We start from the raw sequence: 18,002 nt of genomic DNA on the forward strand, positions 1-18,002 counted from the left end.
ACAAGCCACGGACTGCCTCACACTAAAGAGGAGTGAACACGATAGTCTCGCAGCCTCACTCACGCTTCCCACAGATGCAGAGTTTGAAAACTCACTGTCGCAGAAGGAAACCCGACAACGTAGCTATTTTCCACGAGGATATAGTAAAAACAGGATAAACATCAACCACCTCACAGACAGGGTCGCTGCAGAAATTGCAACCATAACTGTAGACACAATTCAGAAGACATGACAGGACATCACCACAACTGAAATTGCACCCATATCGAGGTGTACTAAGCTATAAAAAAAACTTTAAACTTTTCTGAACATTTTTAAATGCCCAACGTGAATATAAATTATATATTTATTTGATTTATAACAACAGTTTAGAATCCCAGCACTCATTCTCGATGACCCTGTATTAGGCTATAGTTTCCCTTTAAATTTATGGAGAGGCAAACTCAATGCAAATCTTTTGGAGAACGATTTTGTGCAGATGGTACTTTCTAGTGAAACAAATAAATGAATTGACATTACTGCAAGTGTATAATTCAACAAGATTTAATAGCAAGAGATTTTACTGAATAACTGTTTCGGAGTTATAAAACCTTAGGTTTGGAGTGTTAAGTACTTTGCTACTTTTATTTTGGCCACCTAAATTGTGCATCACTATGATTAGAAAATATTTTGAGTTCTCTCCCCATGCCAGCTGTTTTCCTCGATAAAGTGGTGTTAACTTAGCTGATAGCATGAATTCTTCTCCGCTGTAATTTCACGACAAAGATTCAGCAAATCCTTTTAGAGGCATCTTCAGGAATAAAAAATTATAATTTTGATATGATTAAAAATTAAGTTCAATTACTTTAAATTATTAACACTTGCCATACTTTGTACTTAGAATGCTCTATTCGTAACTAGGTACCTATACATTAACTGAAACATATTTTTTTGAAAAAGATATTTTCATGTTTGATTCAAGTTTGGCAAAGTAGTATAGGTAACTATTCATTTTGATAATCAAATATTTATGAATTTTCATGAGTATGATTGTATTTATGATGATGACAAGGTTTAGGGTTGAAATTGCAATTTTGTACCATTAATTTGTATTTATTATCTTTTTCTGGATATGCAATTTAATGAGGTCATCTCTGATAACTTTTCGGTTATACGTTTCTGGCACCTCAGAAGGTGTAGCCTACAAAGATTGTAATTCCTATAGGCATAAGGGCAGGGTATGACGCCATAGCATGGCAGGGATTGAGAACAGGTATTTGTAACACAACAACAGAATTCAACTTTAATACATACAATTTTAATTAGGCCAAAAAAAATAACAAACAAATTGATTAACAAAGACCAATATGATCCACATTATTAGAGTGGTTGTACACAAAAGTTCAAGTGAACGAGCCATCATCAAGGCCACAAAAAATAGAAGTTATGACGGCACCATGTGGTGCGAAACATGCGCGGTCCCATTACGGGCCATCAAAAGGGGGCGTCACAAGGTAGACGCATTGAAACTGCTAAATTACAACATTGTCGATATGTAGGGAGAACCCACGACATTATGCACATTACATGCGTTACAAAATTAAGTTACATTTTCTTAAAACATTTTAATTACGGTACGTTTTACGTACGTCGACGTCTCAGGGGAGAACAGTTACCAACAACGTGAAGTTAAATGAAATTAAGTTAAATCAAATTAAATCCAAACATGATTTTCTAGGTGGCGATCAAAAGGGAATTAAGACAAAATACTCAAACATTAACAAACGTTTACATTATGGCAAGGGCCACCGCCTCACTCCAACTTACATTTTCTTTTCCCCCGAGGTCGCGCACGTCGCACAAATTTAAGCCTAACTGACTGACTACATGCTGGATTACCAAGCTACTCAAGACAAACAAGACTGAATTATTAAATTGCTACTGGTTTTATAGTATAGGTACCGCGCAGCGCGCATGTGCCGAACGGAGGAGGGGAGGAGAGGAGCAAGCACACACTAGGAGGGGGAAGGAAGGAGGGGACGACGTGCCAATGCCCGCGCTGACGCGCGCTGCACATGTAATCATGAATGTAACCATAGCTTAACACCTTTGTTCTGTGTGTTTATATAACACTTATTGGGCCAAGTCTACATCTCGATACTGGTAAGCAGCATGCGTGTATTTATAGTCTTAAAAAGTTTAAGGGATGGATATGACATCATCGAAGTTCGCCAGTTATAAGGCTTGAATGGAGTAGGCCTATGTATGTAATGTTGGTAACAGCGAAAGAACGGATGTCATCATCAAAATTAAAACAAATGAGGGGGTGAGTTTAGCTGCGAAAATAGAAGTGGAAAATTAATATTTTTGGCGTAAAATTAATGGTAATGCAAAATATACTAAACCCGGTGGGATTAAAGTAAATATAATTTGAAACTGTGGGCAATAAATCTTTGGTATCATATTCTATAATCTAATACACATGTAGAGCAGTAGTATATATAATACAATATCCAAAACACAGTTTCTTAAAGAAACATATTTTGTGCAAAACAAGAGTGTGAATGTTCCCCGTCCAAAAACTCTAGGCTTGTCCCGAAAGAATTTAGGAATGGTAATGACATCAGGCATGTTGATGACGACATAAATATCGTAGCTCAAGGTATACTACTCCCCTTGTATTTATAAAATAAGTATTGTCAATTAGCATACTAAAAATCAAATACTACTGTTATGAAAAGTACAAATAAAATTAATTAATGCCTGTCGTTCTATTTATTAATTTAGTCACTGTTCCGCTGGATCTCATATTCGACAGTGTCTCGAGATAAAGAACTTATCATACATGTCACCTATCTGGACTATATATTTGTTTAGTGACAGAAAGAAAATGTAGGTACAGCAGTAATACATAGTTTAGAAAACATATCATAAAAAATTAACTAATCAACATTTTGAGCAGAGAAGATGCATGAGATGTTATCAATTTTGTACCACACTAATTATTTGTGCACAACTCAGAAAATTGTTCGTAAAAATAAATATATAATACATATTCAATGATCAATGGCATTAAAATCCTGCAGATGTTCTTTACTTACCTAGAATTAAAACACTATATAGTTTACAACGAATACCAAGAAATTATTGTACGAATAAAAACAAGCGTTTTACACAGACTTAAATACATATTTGAGTAAAAATGAACAACTATAATTCATTTGAAATCGTTTATGCGTTGTATTCTAATCTTTTATTTCTTCCTTTCTCCGCTATTTTCTGTTTGTATATCCACTATCCAGTATCCACCATAGATAAACTACGCTCTTTGCCGCTACGTAAATTCCGTCAAAGCACGGAACATTTGTTTACGTTCGATTCGCGCTCTTTGCTTCAGCCAACCTCAAAATCTATATTGTTTATATTGTACTTTACACATTCTATCAGCAAACGAGAAAATCATGCTACTAACCGTTGTGTAAATATAAATATTTGAATAAGAATTTTAAAAATAGGTACGCATCTAATTTTATTATAGTGGTATTTATAATATCCATTATTTTTAACGAGGATTCTTATCGAACATACTAAGTGCACGATATTGCGCATGAGGGTACATTATCAATTTGTACTTGTGTTAAGAACATGCGGAAGGAACGTTTTAAAAATTATTTTGAGTAATTCTTATTTGGATTTGGTGAATTAGTTTAACCCTACGAAATACCTACATTATTATATACAATCCCTTTTTGTTTCACAAAAACAAATACGCTGCGAAAGCTATTTTAATCTACAATGTTTACTTTTTAGGTTATGCGTAGCTGCTTGATACCTTCTGTTAAAAAAGCCTAATTTTTCCCCCCACCAATGCGTGATTGCGATGGCAGTTGGTTCAAGAGCACATCATTTGCTTATATCTAACAATAAAATTAGTCATTATATTGCTCTACCCAATAGAAGGGCTTTGTGTGGTTGTTTGTCGTCTGTACCTAGATGGAAGGAAAAATCAGCAGTCGTATTCAAGGACCTGGTAAATATTTATTGTTTTAATAGATATATTAGCATTTCAAGCAGGAAAAATACAAACGTTCGACTTACTCCTCAAGAGGTAAGGCCTCATCAACTTCTTGTTTAATTATAATTAATGACTTATTTTATTAAGGCTTAAGATACACGTTAGGGATCATAATAAAAGTTTCAAGAGTGTTATTCCATAATTGTTTTATATGTGATGTATTAATTTATTAGAATAGCAGTTTTTTTGTTACAGTTTAGATTTAAATCGGCTGTCTGGCGGGGCATACATACTCCTAAAAATGCAGCAGCATTAGGAGCAACACTGGCTTGCATGACACTTGCTTCTTCTTCTCCTCTAAATGTAAGGCACTAAACTGGCGTGCAGACTTCGAATCAACAAATACACTTCTTTGGGACTTAAGTGGGCATCCTTTAATTTTATGGTGAATTATTAAAGTTAAATGCTCCCAGCATGGCTGTATACTACTTGCAATTATGTGTACAATACTCAGGGCTTTTGTGGTAGTGCATGGAAGCACTGAATGATTTACCTACCTTTGGATAGGTCTTACTTATGTGGGTACCAGGTTATTCAGGTGTCAAAGGAAATAGATAATAGATTTTCCAGTTCAGAAAGGTGTCAGCAGCCCCTTTAAAGGTCTGAAATCTGTCTGAGGCACTTGAACCCAGCGTATAAGTAGATTTTTCACCACTTGGATGAGGGTTCAGCATCGGATACTCTGTCAAAAAATTTCCTCTCGCTAAGTAGAGAACATAAATGGATTACAGGCCTTAATGTTATGGTTCTCATTCCAGAGTGCATTTAAGGCTCTGTTTCATGCAGAAAGTTAGTAATTTCCTTTTTTATGACATAATTTTGCTCCAAAAGCTATTTCTGTAAATTATAGCAATAAAGAGAAAATTAAAAAAAAATAATGTTGCCTTAATGTGAAACTGGTGCTTCATCCGTAAGCCACATCTCCCATTTACAGTAATGGTAAATAAAAAAAAATTTAGTGAAAATTTATTACAATGCTGTATAATGTACCGGAGAGAAAATGAATAGCACCGATGGTTTCCCGACTCGTGCACGCAACGTACAACTGATGTACCCGTACTTCGCTACGGCAGTCTACAGACAGAACACTCTTGCGCCGCTCATTATAGATGCCCCTCCTTGTGGGTACGCCACTGCCACGCGATGCCCATTGCCATGGAGACACAGAAGGCATGAACAATGCAAAATCCTGTTCTCATGCAGACAAAGTTGTTGCCTGGTTTTAACCACCCATGGGATTTAATTTTCGAAATATGTCATCCTGCGTAACATAAGGAACATTACTGTGAAGTTTCAAGTCTGTAAAATATATATACTTGAAAAAAAGGGCAATTTTTGATATTTAAAGTACCCGAAAAATGTCAACGGTGATGAGGACTGCACTAACAATGAAATAGTCGTTGCCATAGAGACGAATGAAGCATCAACAAAGCAACAGCCGTTCCCATGGTGATTTCCTACCAAAAACTGGAAATTTTGATATATTACGCCCCCGAAACTCCCCTTGGGATCGGATTTCCGCAGAATCCGTTCTTAGTGAGCGTCTACATCACAAAATGAGTAACTATGCTAAATTTCAAGTCAATCGGGTATATAGTTTTAGAGATCTCGTGATGAGTGAGTCAGTGAGTGGTATTTCACTTAATAAACTTCTAGCGCCTGCTGCATTGTCAACACACACTTCGTACGTGTACTGCATGTTGTATCTAACCCCCTCCAACACATTTGATTCTAAATTGGACTTTTAGTAAGGATCCCTAATGTTATTGATAATATAATATAGCCTATAGCCTTCCTAGATAAATGTACTATCCAACACTGAAAGAATTTTTCAAATCGGACCAGTGGTTCCTGAGATTAGCGCGTTCAAACAAACTCTTCAGCTTTATAATATTAGTATAGATTAGCCTAAACCTAGGCTGTAGCTCTCCTTGATATAGAGGTACATTAGACCTAATGTTGGTCTAAGTGCAGTGTGAAAGTACACCCCAAAATAAAACCATTCCTACAATCCCACTTTGTGTTTCTTGTCTCATAATGAAAATAACATAAACCATTTTATTAAACTACGTATAAATACTTACAGAAACTCATTTTAACCATACATAATGTCAAACTCACCCTAAAATAATTTCCTGCAAAATATACAGTTTTCGTGGTTATTTCCATCAATACTATGAAACCAATGCTGCTACTTAACTTAGAAACTGTACATTACTTATTGTCACCAAGTGAATGACTATCAATATTTGAGTTTGCTCCAAATCATTAAATCAAAACACAGTTCATTTGTTAATTGTTTTTGATGCATTTAATTAATTTTGAAAATAGATGAAAACAATTGCCATACCTTAAAATGTTAGTGTAGCCTTCTTATTGTTTATAAAATTAATGTTAAATACAAAACCATCAAACTAAACATGTATGTGCAAGTGAATGACACTTAAATGCTAATCATAATCAAGACTCTTTTTAAGAAATCTTGAGCGATTTGTAAATGGTGTGTATATGTTTAAGGCCTACAAGGAAACCATAGGGTGAAAACATTATACTACAGCTAAACAAACCTAAAATGTCCAGTGTAGTTTAGCCAACCTTAATTTCAAAAGAGTTATAACCAAAACCTTGGTGTCACTGGTGAACCTTTTTGAAAAATAAGTCATATTTAACCTGTTAAAAAATTATTTACTGTATTTTCTCGGTTTTAAGACACCATGAGTCCTAAATGCATTCCTCTTTTGATCCTTAGTTTCTCTAAAAGAAAATGTAATAAGCACTTCAATTTTAGTAGGTAACATATTTATTTGTAGTTAGTAAATGATAATACTAGTGCAATTGTAGTTTACTTTTACCACAGTGTTGACTAACAGGTTTTGTGTTTTGAGTTTATTCTGTGTCTTAATCTCAAATAAGTAAAGATTGTTCGTAGACTTTTTTTTATATAAGATCCTTGCAGTCTTGGTGCTGTGTTAGTGATTAGTAACATTTTATCGGAATATGCTAGTTGAATAGTCACCCATGTTACTTGCACCACATCCGGAATTAATATTTTGTTTTACTAACCATCTCTATAGAGCATCCCACTCTTAGATTGCAGTTAGCACTGTCCTTGTTTCTTCGTGCGTTGTTGCCAAATATCAAACGAAATTTAAAATTTTAATTTTTGGACCAAGCTTTTTTTCATATTGTATAGAATCGAAATACGCATCAGGCAATGCTTATTTTGAATACTTAACAATATTTTAAGTGTCCGAAATAATTAAAAAACATAACTTATTTGCTGCGAACTGTTTTGAAGTATTCCGATACGTTTCACATCAAAAAAATAAAACCTACATGTGTATTTCATTCAGATTTTTTTTTATTAGTAAATTAATGCCTTAGGACGCCACCGAACAAATGTTAAGACAAAAACTGTACAGGTTTCACTTAAATAATTTTTTTAATATATTGAAATGCATTTTCTCACAAACTGACACATCAAAAAGTTGACCAGCGGAAAACATTTTTTCTATTAAAGATAGATGGGGGACGAAAGCGTGAAAAATGTTCACAATGAATTGAATTAGTTTTTAAAAGCTGCTGCATCTCAATTGCTTCTACAGTTTCCGTGGAAATAGCTGTTAAATATGTGTCTTATCAGTACAAGAGCGCGCGCTGCAGTCGTAAGAGGAAACAGGGTCGTGTGTTTAGATAAGTGGGGTTCTGTCCTACAAGCAATTTCAAATACATATCTTCCTTAGTCAACAAAAATATTTTAATCGATTCTTGAACATAATATGTAAAATGTATGAAATAAATACGAAGGAATTTAATAGCGATCATGGTACAAAATTTTGAATTATTTTTCTATCCTTCTCAAAACCAAGCATCTTATCAAACATTGTTTTAGACAAAGTTTTGGAAAATAAATATGATATTTACAAACAATTTAAACAGATTTGATAAGGTGTCTACTAAGGCAGTTACGTTTTTTTGTGCGGTGAAAATTTTTTTTGAACCCATGCAGTTATGGCTGGTCGTATCAAAAATTTATTTAGAAAACCTTTTTCGGCATTAGGTACTCCGAGTTATCATACGTTAAAACGGATTCGATATTATTCATATTATGGGAGTTGTTGCGATTTTTCTGTTTTTCATAAATTCTTCCCCATTTCGAACCAATTGTTCGGATTTTTCCCATAACTTACTTGACCGAGAATTTCCATTACCGTATTTCATATATCATTTTGGACATGACTTGTCCAAAAATACGGCATTTATCGGGCCCATGAAAATGTGATATATATATATATATATATATATATATATATATATATATATATATATATATATATATATATATATATATACATACATACACACACACACACACACACACACACACACACACATGTGGGATTTTTAGAACATAAAAGAAAACTATAAGAAATTTTCGTCTACAATAGGTAGTTTTTATTTGAAATTTACATAAAAATGGCATTATTACAAATTTATATGTGTAATAGTATAAAATATTATAAATTACGATATGATTTCTTAAAATGCTTCTTGTTCGATCCAAATTACAAAGACACGCATCTCCTGAAATTCGTAATGTGTTAGAGATTTGGCAACAGCGCGCGCCATAAGCCGTGTACTGCAATCTAAGAGTGGGACGGGCTATAGTTATTTATTTATTTAAATTTGTTACATGCCCACCGACAGTCTTGAGACTTTAGAGGTGGGCACGACACAAAACAAGTACGACACAAACACTATCACAATAAATAGAGACAGCACAGGATATTCACAAAACATGAAAACAGAAAAGACATAAATACATAAAGGACAAGATAACATGACACATTACTTAGCTAAATATTAATTACATAATTATATAACCTCAGTGAATACATTTACTATACGGGTCATTCCATGTCAGTTCATCCAACAAAAATTGAAAATGTAACCATTGTTTTTTAATTTTGATAAAAATTTGTACATTTGTTTGGTGACATAAGGCCACTTAAAAACAAAAATTTCAGATTTTTATCTCAAATTCTTCCTGAGAAATCGAAGGTTTCGTTGTGACCATTTTTGGCCTAAAACAGGTTGTAATGACAGCATAAATTGGTCTGTATCTGTGTTTCCTTGCTTTGTATTTCACTGTAATACCAATATTTCAGAATAAGAACACTTTTCCTTATCTAAAATTCTCTAGAGAATTCAAATTTTGCCACCAAATTGCTATATCTAGAATGGTTTGTAAGTTATAACAGAATTATTAACATGACTGATGTTTCATGTATCATCTGCATCCTTTATTATCAAAATAGACTGTATCTCAAAAGGCAGACCTCACAAAAAAATGAGCTTGGTACTATGTGAAAGAGAATGAAATTTACTATAAGTAAGATACATTAAAAAAAATAGTGGCTTTCTGCTGGCAACATGTAATGTACTCGATAATCGCATACTAATGCTATATGTACACATAAAAAAGTTCCCTACTTACACAAATCTATTGCCAATGAATTATAATCTACAGAAACAATCCTCCAATTTTTGCAATTAGCAAACTGCATTGCTTTTCTGATAAAGCTGTCATTCTATATCACACTTGCACAAGTCTTCTTTCAAAAAACTGTAAGTTCTGCCAGAGCTGCTTGTTGATGGTGCCTGCAAGATGCTGAGTATGTGTGCAAAAGGAACCCAGCACACATTGTCTCGAGGTGACGGCCAGTAAAAGGAAGCACTTGGACCGGCAGGGTGCATGAAGGTTACTTGAGCATCTTCTTCTGACCTATCAATGTTGTTTACAACACCAACGAACCATTTTTTGTCATACGCACAAGACACATAGCAACCAGTATACAGTTTTGATATCGTACCACCAGGGTCTTTGCTAGCTGCTGTAGCGAAATTGAAAACTAAGGAATATGCATTATCCTGACTTGTTTTCTTCATTCCTATTTCATACTGGGATATTGGTGAAGCATTGTGAAACCCTCTTGTGACTGGGATTGTCTTTGCCATAGTATACCGTTGTTGTAGAGTCGAACGAACGTCATCCACATCATTCTTGTCAATGTAATGAAAGATAATACCTGTTATGTGTTCTTTGCAGTAGGTAAACATCTTAGACACTGATGTGATGTGGTCTTGGAATGGTCGTTGAAGACTAGCTTTTGATGTCAGTCGCTTAACAGTTCCCCCAATTCCATCGCAAGATGATTTGCCATGGCTTGTGGCAAAGAATGACCAAGAAGCTGTGAGCTGAAAATCTTGTGTGTGGTGGCACAAATTGAGGATATTCTTGCAGTTCTTGTACTGAGCAGCAGCACAACCATCACTGAAATAATGTATGTTTTACATGAGGCAGGTGTCTTTTAACATATGTGACTATTTCTGACTGTGTTTTATACACCATGGAAACATCATGATCCAAATCATTTGGCAAAAAACAATGACTGCTTTTTTTCAAATTAGCATTGTCTGAATTTTTGTAGTAAATGACTACTGGATGAACTGTACATTGACTATTGGTCCAATGGTATCCTTGTGCTTCATTTTGGATAACGAAGGAAAAATTTTCACTGAAATCTAAAGCTATAACTTATCTTTCACTTATTTTCTCTTTCAGCTGCTTGAGGTAGTCCAATTGTTTCTTTGTGGTATAGGATTGGGGTATGAGGAGTTCCATTTTTTGTACTAAAATTTCCATAAAATCTTCTACACTTGAGGTAAGGGTTTGTAATTGTGTTCGGTCTGTACTGACCCACTGTTGATATTCAATCACATCATCTGGATCACAGTCTAAAGTATGATATAGATGCTGCTTTAGAGTATCTGGAGAAGGACATTGCTCACATTGTCTTAGCATACAGGCAGGATTTAAAATGTCACAAGATACAAAATAAGTGAACTATACTTTTCACCTACACCAAGACAGTGAAGAAGTAATTAAACATTTTGGTGTATAGTGCATACACAGACGGAATGGGTTCCAGAACTTCCAGCTAAAACGCACCATTTAGGACGCAACTTACAAAACTTTGAAGACCCTACCTTGAGAGATGGATATTTTGCCTTAAAAGAACAATACAGCTCATGCAAGTTCCATAGCAAAAGTCTTTTCAGTTTGTAAACATATTTGGATATACTAACTTTATCTTTCATTCCTGGCATTTCCCTGGAAAACTCATCATCTCGATAGAAATCTTGAATGACCTGCACAGTTTCTTCAGGTAACTTCTTTCCACCTGTTGGATGAACTAATGCACAGATTCCTTTTTCCAGTGTAAGTTGTCTTGCTTGTCTTACCATGTACTCAGAAACACCAAATTCTTGTGCTGCCTTCTGTCTGGACCATGATTGAGGGATAAGGGTAAGAATTCGTAATTTTCTTTGTCTATTCATTGTGGGCAGCTTTTGTTTTATTGAAGTTACCAAACGGTAACACTACTTATGACTTTCCAATATATTTTCTTAGTTTTGACAAACATTTTTATAGCCTCAGCTTTACAGTGTACAGCTGGCCATCTTGATAGCTTATTGTAAACATAATTAACGTTTTGTGTAGTTATTATTCTCATAAAACTCTTAGTTGGAATGTCTTGGACCTCTCTGCTAAATCACTTGAAAATTCTTCTAGCAATACTGAACCCTTTACTTGGCACAGTGCCTCCCTCAGGCTTATTATTTTTGATCCTGAGTCGGTATTTAGTGCAAAGGTTGTAACCCTTCATATTCATTATAATGCTTTCCTTTCTCTTCATTTTGCTCGTTCACATATTGTTTCCTTTCCTGATCATTCATCTTAAAAATGTTTTCACTGAAAAAGTTTTTTTGTGTAAATCTACACTAACAAAACAACCCTTTTTAAATTAAAAATAGTTGTTGGTTAAAAAGACTTGCAGCAATCCCAGTCTGGCACATTCTAAAATACGGCACTGATCGAGCTAATCACGTTTTGATTTTTTCAAGGGAATCGGTTGGAACTGGAAAAATTTGCAGGTCCTGTGACCTCTATGATAGACTCCACAGTCTATTACATACTTGAGAAAATGTTACCTTTTCATTGGTTGTTGACTTGTGAAACAACACGTGATTCAATACGTGTTTGGTTGACCGTTTATCAGTGGCCCAGAGTTTTCCATATTAGCTGAGAGCCCATAGCAAAAGCAGCTAATAGGTGTAAGTTTTTGAATTTTAACGTATAATTGAATCAGTGAATTTTTTTCGGTCTCTAGGAATTAGGCATTTGTTGAATTTGACGGCAGCGTTGCACTATTGTAATGCCTGCTCTTTTTTTTTTTTAATAATTTTGTGTTGTGTATGGTATTTTTTCTTTGTGTTCCCACTAAAACTAGACATTTAATAACCCGGCAAAATTGATAATCTGGCACAGCCGTGGCTTTGAATGTGCTAAGATGTAACTGTATTTGCAATTAAGAAACAATGCTAGCATTCCAACTGATTGCCGAGTTTTCCGTGGGTCTCCAATAATTATTTTTCCCCACCATCTTATCCTATGTGTAAAAAACAGTCTAATGACAAGGCTAATAAAGAAAATTAAATGTGCTCTGTTTTGCACATAAAATATTTTCGAAAGGAGTGTGTAATCCCATAAGGTCTTTATTAGTCATTCATATAGTAATAGCATATTGTCACTGCAGTTGCAAAACCTTGTTTGTCAATTTTTGATGATTATATACAATCTAACATACAAAAATCAGCAAAAATTATGTGCACCAGATGCAATTAACATGTGAATATTACAGTGAAAGCTATTTAATTTGGCGTGCTGTGGTTATGGCAGATTCTGTAATCAGGGTCCAATCGAGTTGCTCACATTCATATTTTTTCAGAAAGTTTCGTGAGTTTGAAAACCCATCGGTAATAGAAGAAACAGCATGATAATGTATTGAACAAATTTGTTTAGCTTTCAATTAATTGTAGGGGTTGTAGTGTTGCTACCCTTAATTTGTATGCCCCCTCTTTCTACCCCTTGCAAATTAATAGATATGTAGCCTAGCTGCAGTCTCACTACGTATCTCACATCTCCATTCCCTCAGTACGGCTACTCAAGTTGCATATAACCACGCAAGACACTCTCAAAATGGATTTTGCACTGGGGAAGTTGGTCAGGCTCAGCTCAATTTATGCCCTTTTATTGCACTTGGAGGAGGTCTTAAGTTTTTTTTCTGCTGTGTGATTTTATTTTGATAGCACATTTCTACCAAGACAAATTTTTATGCCCTTAAAATATTCTTCTACTGTATTTTAATAAGCCACAGAAAATAAACTAGCTCATGCAAAGCTAAAATTTTTATTTTTATAGGTGACAAAATTTACATGTTTCCATTATAAGGAGACATAAAATATTGTTCATAAGACATAGCATTAGCTAAATCATTTATGTTATGGTTAATTAGTAAAGTTTATTTTAGCAAAGAGCTACTGAAAATAGACATTGTACTGGCCACAATGTATAGTTTTTTTGTGACAATTAAAGGTAGTATTAGCTCTTGTATGGTATTGTTTTGTTTAGGAGATGTCTTTCTCTTTTATTCTAAATGTCAATAACAATTTGATTGGCGTACATTAAAAACTTCAAAATAGATTTTGAGCAAACCTTTTGCTGCTTATGTTCAGATTTTTGCAATAGAAATATGTTAAATATGCCATTCTGTGGTATCTTTCAGTTTCAAAGATATTTAACTAATAATTAAATTATAATTTTAAAAATAAATTCTCCTATTTTGTCACAAGCTACTGAAAATGGACTTAGTGTGGTACACTCGCTAATAGTGTAGCATGACTGTGTTTATGCTAACTTTGGCAATGAGAGTCGTATATACCCTTACGTTATAAACTATAAATTTATTTGGAAGAAGTGCTGAACAATTAAATATTTCACTAACAAATTGTCTGTTTTCATGAGAAACTATTAAATGATCAATTAAAATATTTCAACAGTTTAAGATTACTAGGACTATGAATTGTATGCATGTTAAAAAAGTTTTATATATATATATATATATATATATATATATATATATATATATATATATATATATATATATATATATATATATAGAGAGAGAGAGAGAGAGAGAGAGAGAGAGAGATATTCTGTTAAAACTGTTTTTATGTTCATTGATTCAGCAAAATTGATAATATAGCATGGGTGTTGCCCCAAATGTGCCTGTACAAGGTTTCACATCTGCAGCAACGCTAAGGAATAATTTTTGCAGTAGCTCAGTTCCATATATCTTTTAACTATTCTCTAGTCAAACGTAATGTATACAAATCATTACCAATGTGCAATTAAATATCTAACTACATAGAGAGTACCAAGTTTTATAAGGGGTGAGTTCGGAAGATGTGCAATAATTTTTTGAGTTGCTTCCTCATAAGAAATGCAGTTGAAGATGTAGTTATGATAATTTTTTTTCCTAAGTACTTACTTTTTTGGTTTTTAAAATATCTGTTTTGGTCTGACGTGTTTCATCCGGTTTTCTTTATTGTTTAAGGTTACTTCTCTTCTTCGGGAAAATGAATTCACTAAAGAATTTTTGAGCTCTGGGTCAGTCAAGTCTTACGATTCCAATCAGTTACTGTCCAACAATCCTATTGAAGATACCCGTTCGGAAGCACAGTGCCTGCTTACAACAGGTTTGTGGATTGTATGTATGTGGTTTGTTAAGTAACTTGTATTGGCCTTTAAAGTGCCTTTTTATCTTGTTGAGCACTACTTTAGCTATAAACAACACTTCCAAAATGAAAACTTTGGTGGAATTATATTAAAAAACTATAAGTTAGTTGCTTGAAGATAAAAGTTTATTAAGTGATTAAGTGGCATTTAACGTAATTTAAACAATTGAATTATTTGGTTGTTTTATGTCACTTTTGCAAGAGCTCAAAGCTACTGGACTTTGTAAGTTATAGTGGGCTCTGACCACTTGCATCCTGAATTAGTGCTCATAGATTTGAGCAACGCCAGGGTTGAATTAGAAACATTAGAACATTACCCTCACCACAACAGTTTGAGGCATTAGTAATAACACCACAGAGGATCTTGAATTCATTAAAAATATATACTTTATTTGTTTTGGTTTAATTGTGTTGATATGCCAGGAATAATAATATGCATTATTCTCAATGAACATGCCATTTGATTTTTAAAATATTTCCAAGGCAAAATGTTACCTTTATGTGGCAGAGGTTTTATGCAGTTTGGTCTTGCAGTGTTCTTACACTTTGTGGATAGCCATGTTTTTTTGTTTTTTTATATATATAAAATTCAACCAGCAGTATGTTCCAGCAGGTCTGTTGTTGGGAGTTTTCGACGGCCACGGAGGTCCAGCGTGTGCGCATGTCGCAGCCAAGAGAATGTTGCACTACATCGCAGTGTGCCTCCTACCACCAGACGCTCTTCGGAAATACTTGGACGCTGTAGATAAAAAGGTAGAAATAAAATTACTGGACTGTTTTAATGAAAACATAGAGCTGATAGACGATCTGAAAGTCTTGTACGAAAGAAGCTTTCGGACGTTCGTGAAGGAGCTGTCGGAGCAGACGGCTCGACGAGAGTTCCACATGAAGGACGCCATGGAGCAGGCGTTCCTCCGGCTGGACGACGACATCTCGCGAGAGGCCACGCCGGAGGGGGGCAGCAAGGTGGACGCACGGACGATGTCCGTGGCCATGTCGGGGGCGGTGTCGTGCGTGGCCCACGTGGACGGGCCCCACCTGCACCTGGCGAGCGTCGGGGACTGCCAGGCGGTGCTGGGCGTGCTGTCCGATGTCGGAGCGTGGACCGCGAAGAAGCTGAGCGTCGAGCACAACACGGACAATCAGTCGGAAGTGAGCCGGATCCTGAGCGAGCACCCGCCCGGCGAGCGCGACACCGTCATCAGGATGGACCGGCTGTTGGGGCAGCTGGCGCCGCTCCGGGCTCTCGGGGACCACCGCTACAAGTGGGGCATGGACAAGATGAGGGACCTGGTGGTGCCCCACCTGGGGGAGAAGGCAGTCCCCCCAAACTACCATACTCCCCCGTACCTGACTGCCCGCCCAGAGGTGGTGTACCACCACCTGACCCCGCGAGACAAGTTCCTGGTGCTGGCAACGGACGGGCTGTGGGACCTGGTATCGCCGCTTCAGGCCGTGCGGCTGGTGGGGGAGCACATGAGCGGCAAGGTGACGCTCAGCCCATTCCGCCTGCCGCGCAAGAACATGCGCATTGTGGACATCAACCAGCTGCTGCTCCAGCGCAAGGAGGGCCTCGCAAAGAAGCCCGTTGATACCAATGCTGCGACCCATCTCCTCCGGAATGCCCTCGGGGGCACGGAATACGGGATGGACCATGGGAAGCTGTCGCACATACTCTCCTTACCGGACGAGCTGGTCAGGCTGTTCAGGGATGACATCACCATCACTGTCGTGTATTTCGATTCCGAGTTCCTGAGGCACTGCCCTCCGTGAGCGCTTTGACTGCAATTTGGGCTGAGTTAGAGTTGAGATACAGTAGTGCCAGATGTTAGAGTTGTTTTTTTTTGTTTTTGTTTCAATATTAGTTTTCATATCTTTCGATTGAAGTTTATTTCCTGTTAATGTTATAGTTTTTAAAAAAAAATTTGGGATGAAAAATTCAGCTCTAAAAGTTTGTCCTCGAAAATGTGTTTTTGGTGGTTGATGTGAATAAAAGATATTTGTACCTACCTTATTTAAAAGAATTTAGTAGAACCCTTTCATATGAAGTTCAAATTAGTGTAAATTAGAACTTAATTGTATCTGCATACACAAATATTTTATAATGGTTTTCAAATTTTTTTTTGTAGTTGAAAGGTGCTAAGGCTGACTTTTTTTTATTTATCAAGTGGTTCATTTTTTTATTAATCTCTTTGCTTACATATTCATAACAATTTTATAACACAAGTATCTAAGCATTACCAAAGTTAATTCTGGTACCTACTTAAAGACTCATGTTAGCAGTTGCATATGCATTCAAATAGTGAGACAACAGATTTATCATTAAAAAAACTGCTTTTGGCTTTAGTATTTGACTTCATGGGTAAGGGTATTGGAATCTGAATACAACGGGTCTGACTGTAATTTAGCAGATGAATCTGAAAAGATGGAGCCTTGATCATTGTGGTTGTTTTATGTCATGTGCTTTAAACTGTAGCAAAGCATTTACCTCATTTTTGTAGTCACTCCTAATACAAGATTTTGCTGATTGAGTTTTGAGTGAATGCTAGCTAGTTAGAATACTATTTACTAAGCCCATTACTTTAGTTTATGAAAACTAATTAATGGTTGTGCTAAACCATCTTCTGCACTTGTAGTTAGTCCACACTGTATTTTTATGTAAGTTTTAAAATGTTAAGAAAATGGTAGTTTGCTGAAGTACTTGATTTCTACCGGAAAAATTATTTCAATACGTAGTTGCAAATTTTTTTTAAGTAAATTTTAGTTGATCTAGATGTAATTTTATTGTATTCTAGCTGTAATAAGAATATAATGCAGTTGCTTAATTTTATTTTTTATTTTGTTATTTCTTTAGGATACAAAAAAAATCATTTTAAATAAATAAATGCAGCTATTGTAAAATAATTATTGATGAGTAAAAAATAATTTTATTAGTACTTATGTTGAGTGCTATTTTTTTTATGTTTGCTAATTTGTCTTTTAAATAAATTTTTTGTTGCAACTATATTCCAAAACATTCATTGTTTTAAATTGTATGGGATACTTTTTCAGCAGGTATAGCAACAACCAGGGTGTCAATATTCTGGAAAGTCTAGAAGTTGAAATTGGTCAGGGAAAGTCAGAAAATTTACTTTAAAACCTGGAAAAGTCATGGAACCTCAGTTACAGTAATTTGAGGGGAAAATCAAATGTCATTCTTCAGTATGCTCCAGATGATGGTTTAGTGCAGTGTTTACTGTTTTTCAAT

The 18,002-nt window shown here is 35.3% G+C and overlaps 2 protein-coding genes across 6 annotated transcripts in view; one reads left to right on the forward strand and one right to left on the reverse strand.

The window, feature by feature from the left end:
- LOC134546159 (histone-lysine N-methyltransferase E(z)) overlaps positions 1–3,384 on the reverse strand; it is a 96,429-nt gene extending 93,045 nt beyond the window's left edge. The window contains exon 1 of one of the 2 annotated variants that reach the window (XM_063388727.1): positions 3,081–3,384. The gene's annotated coding sequence lies outside the window, so the exon portion shown is untranslated. The remainder of the gene's footprint in view (positions 1–3,080) is intronic. The other variant, XM_063388726.1, reaches the window with a different exon arrangement.
- A 210-nt stretch (positions 3,385–3,594) lies between these two features.
- LOC134546164 (pyruvate dehydrogenase [acetyl-transferring]-phosphatase 1, mitochondrial) lies at positions 3,595–17,761 on the forward strand. 4 transcript variants are annotated; one of them, XM_063388734.1, is made up of 3 exons: positions 3,595–4,087; positions 14,575–14,716; positions 15,369–17,761. In XM_063388734.1, exons 1-3 carry the CDS (start codon positions 3,860–3,862, stop codon positions 16,526–16,528), a joined length of 1,530 nt encoding a protein of 509 aa, XP_063244804.1. In that variant the 5' UTR covers positions 3,595–3,859; the 3' UTR covers positions 16,529–17,761. The 4 variants fall into 4 exon arrangements, with proteins under 4 accessions (XP_063244804.1, XP_063244802.1, XP_063244805.1 ...); XM_063388732.1 differs by having other exon boundaries at positions 3,617–4,087; positions 15,366–17,761; XM_063388735.1 differs by having other exon boundaries at positions 3,617–4,009; positions 15,366–17,761.
- Positions 17,762–18,002: the final 241 nt, after the last annotated feature.

The sequence above is a fragment of the Bacillus rossius genome, chromosome 1, assembly GCF_032445375.1.
Source record: "Bacillus rossius redtenbacheri isolate Brsri chromosome 1, Brsri_v3, whole genome shotgun sequence".
Classification (NCBI taxonomy): Eukaryota; Metazoa; Arthropoda; class Insecta; order Phasmatodea; family Bacillidae; genus Bacillus; species Bacillus rossius.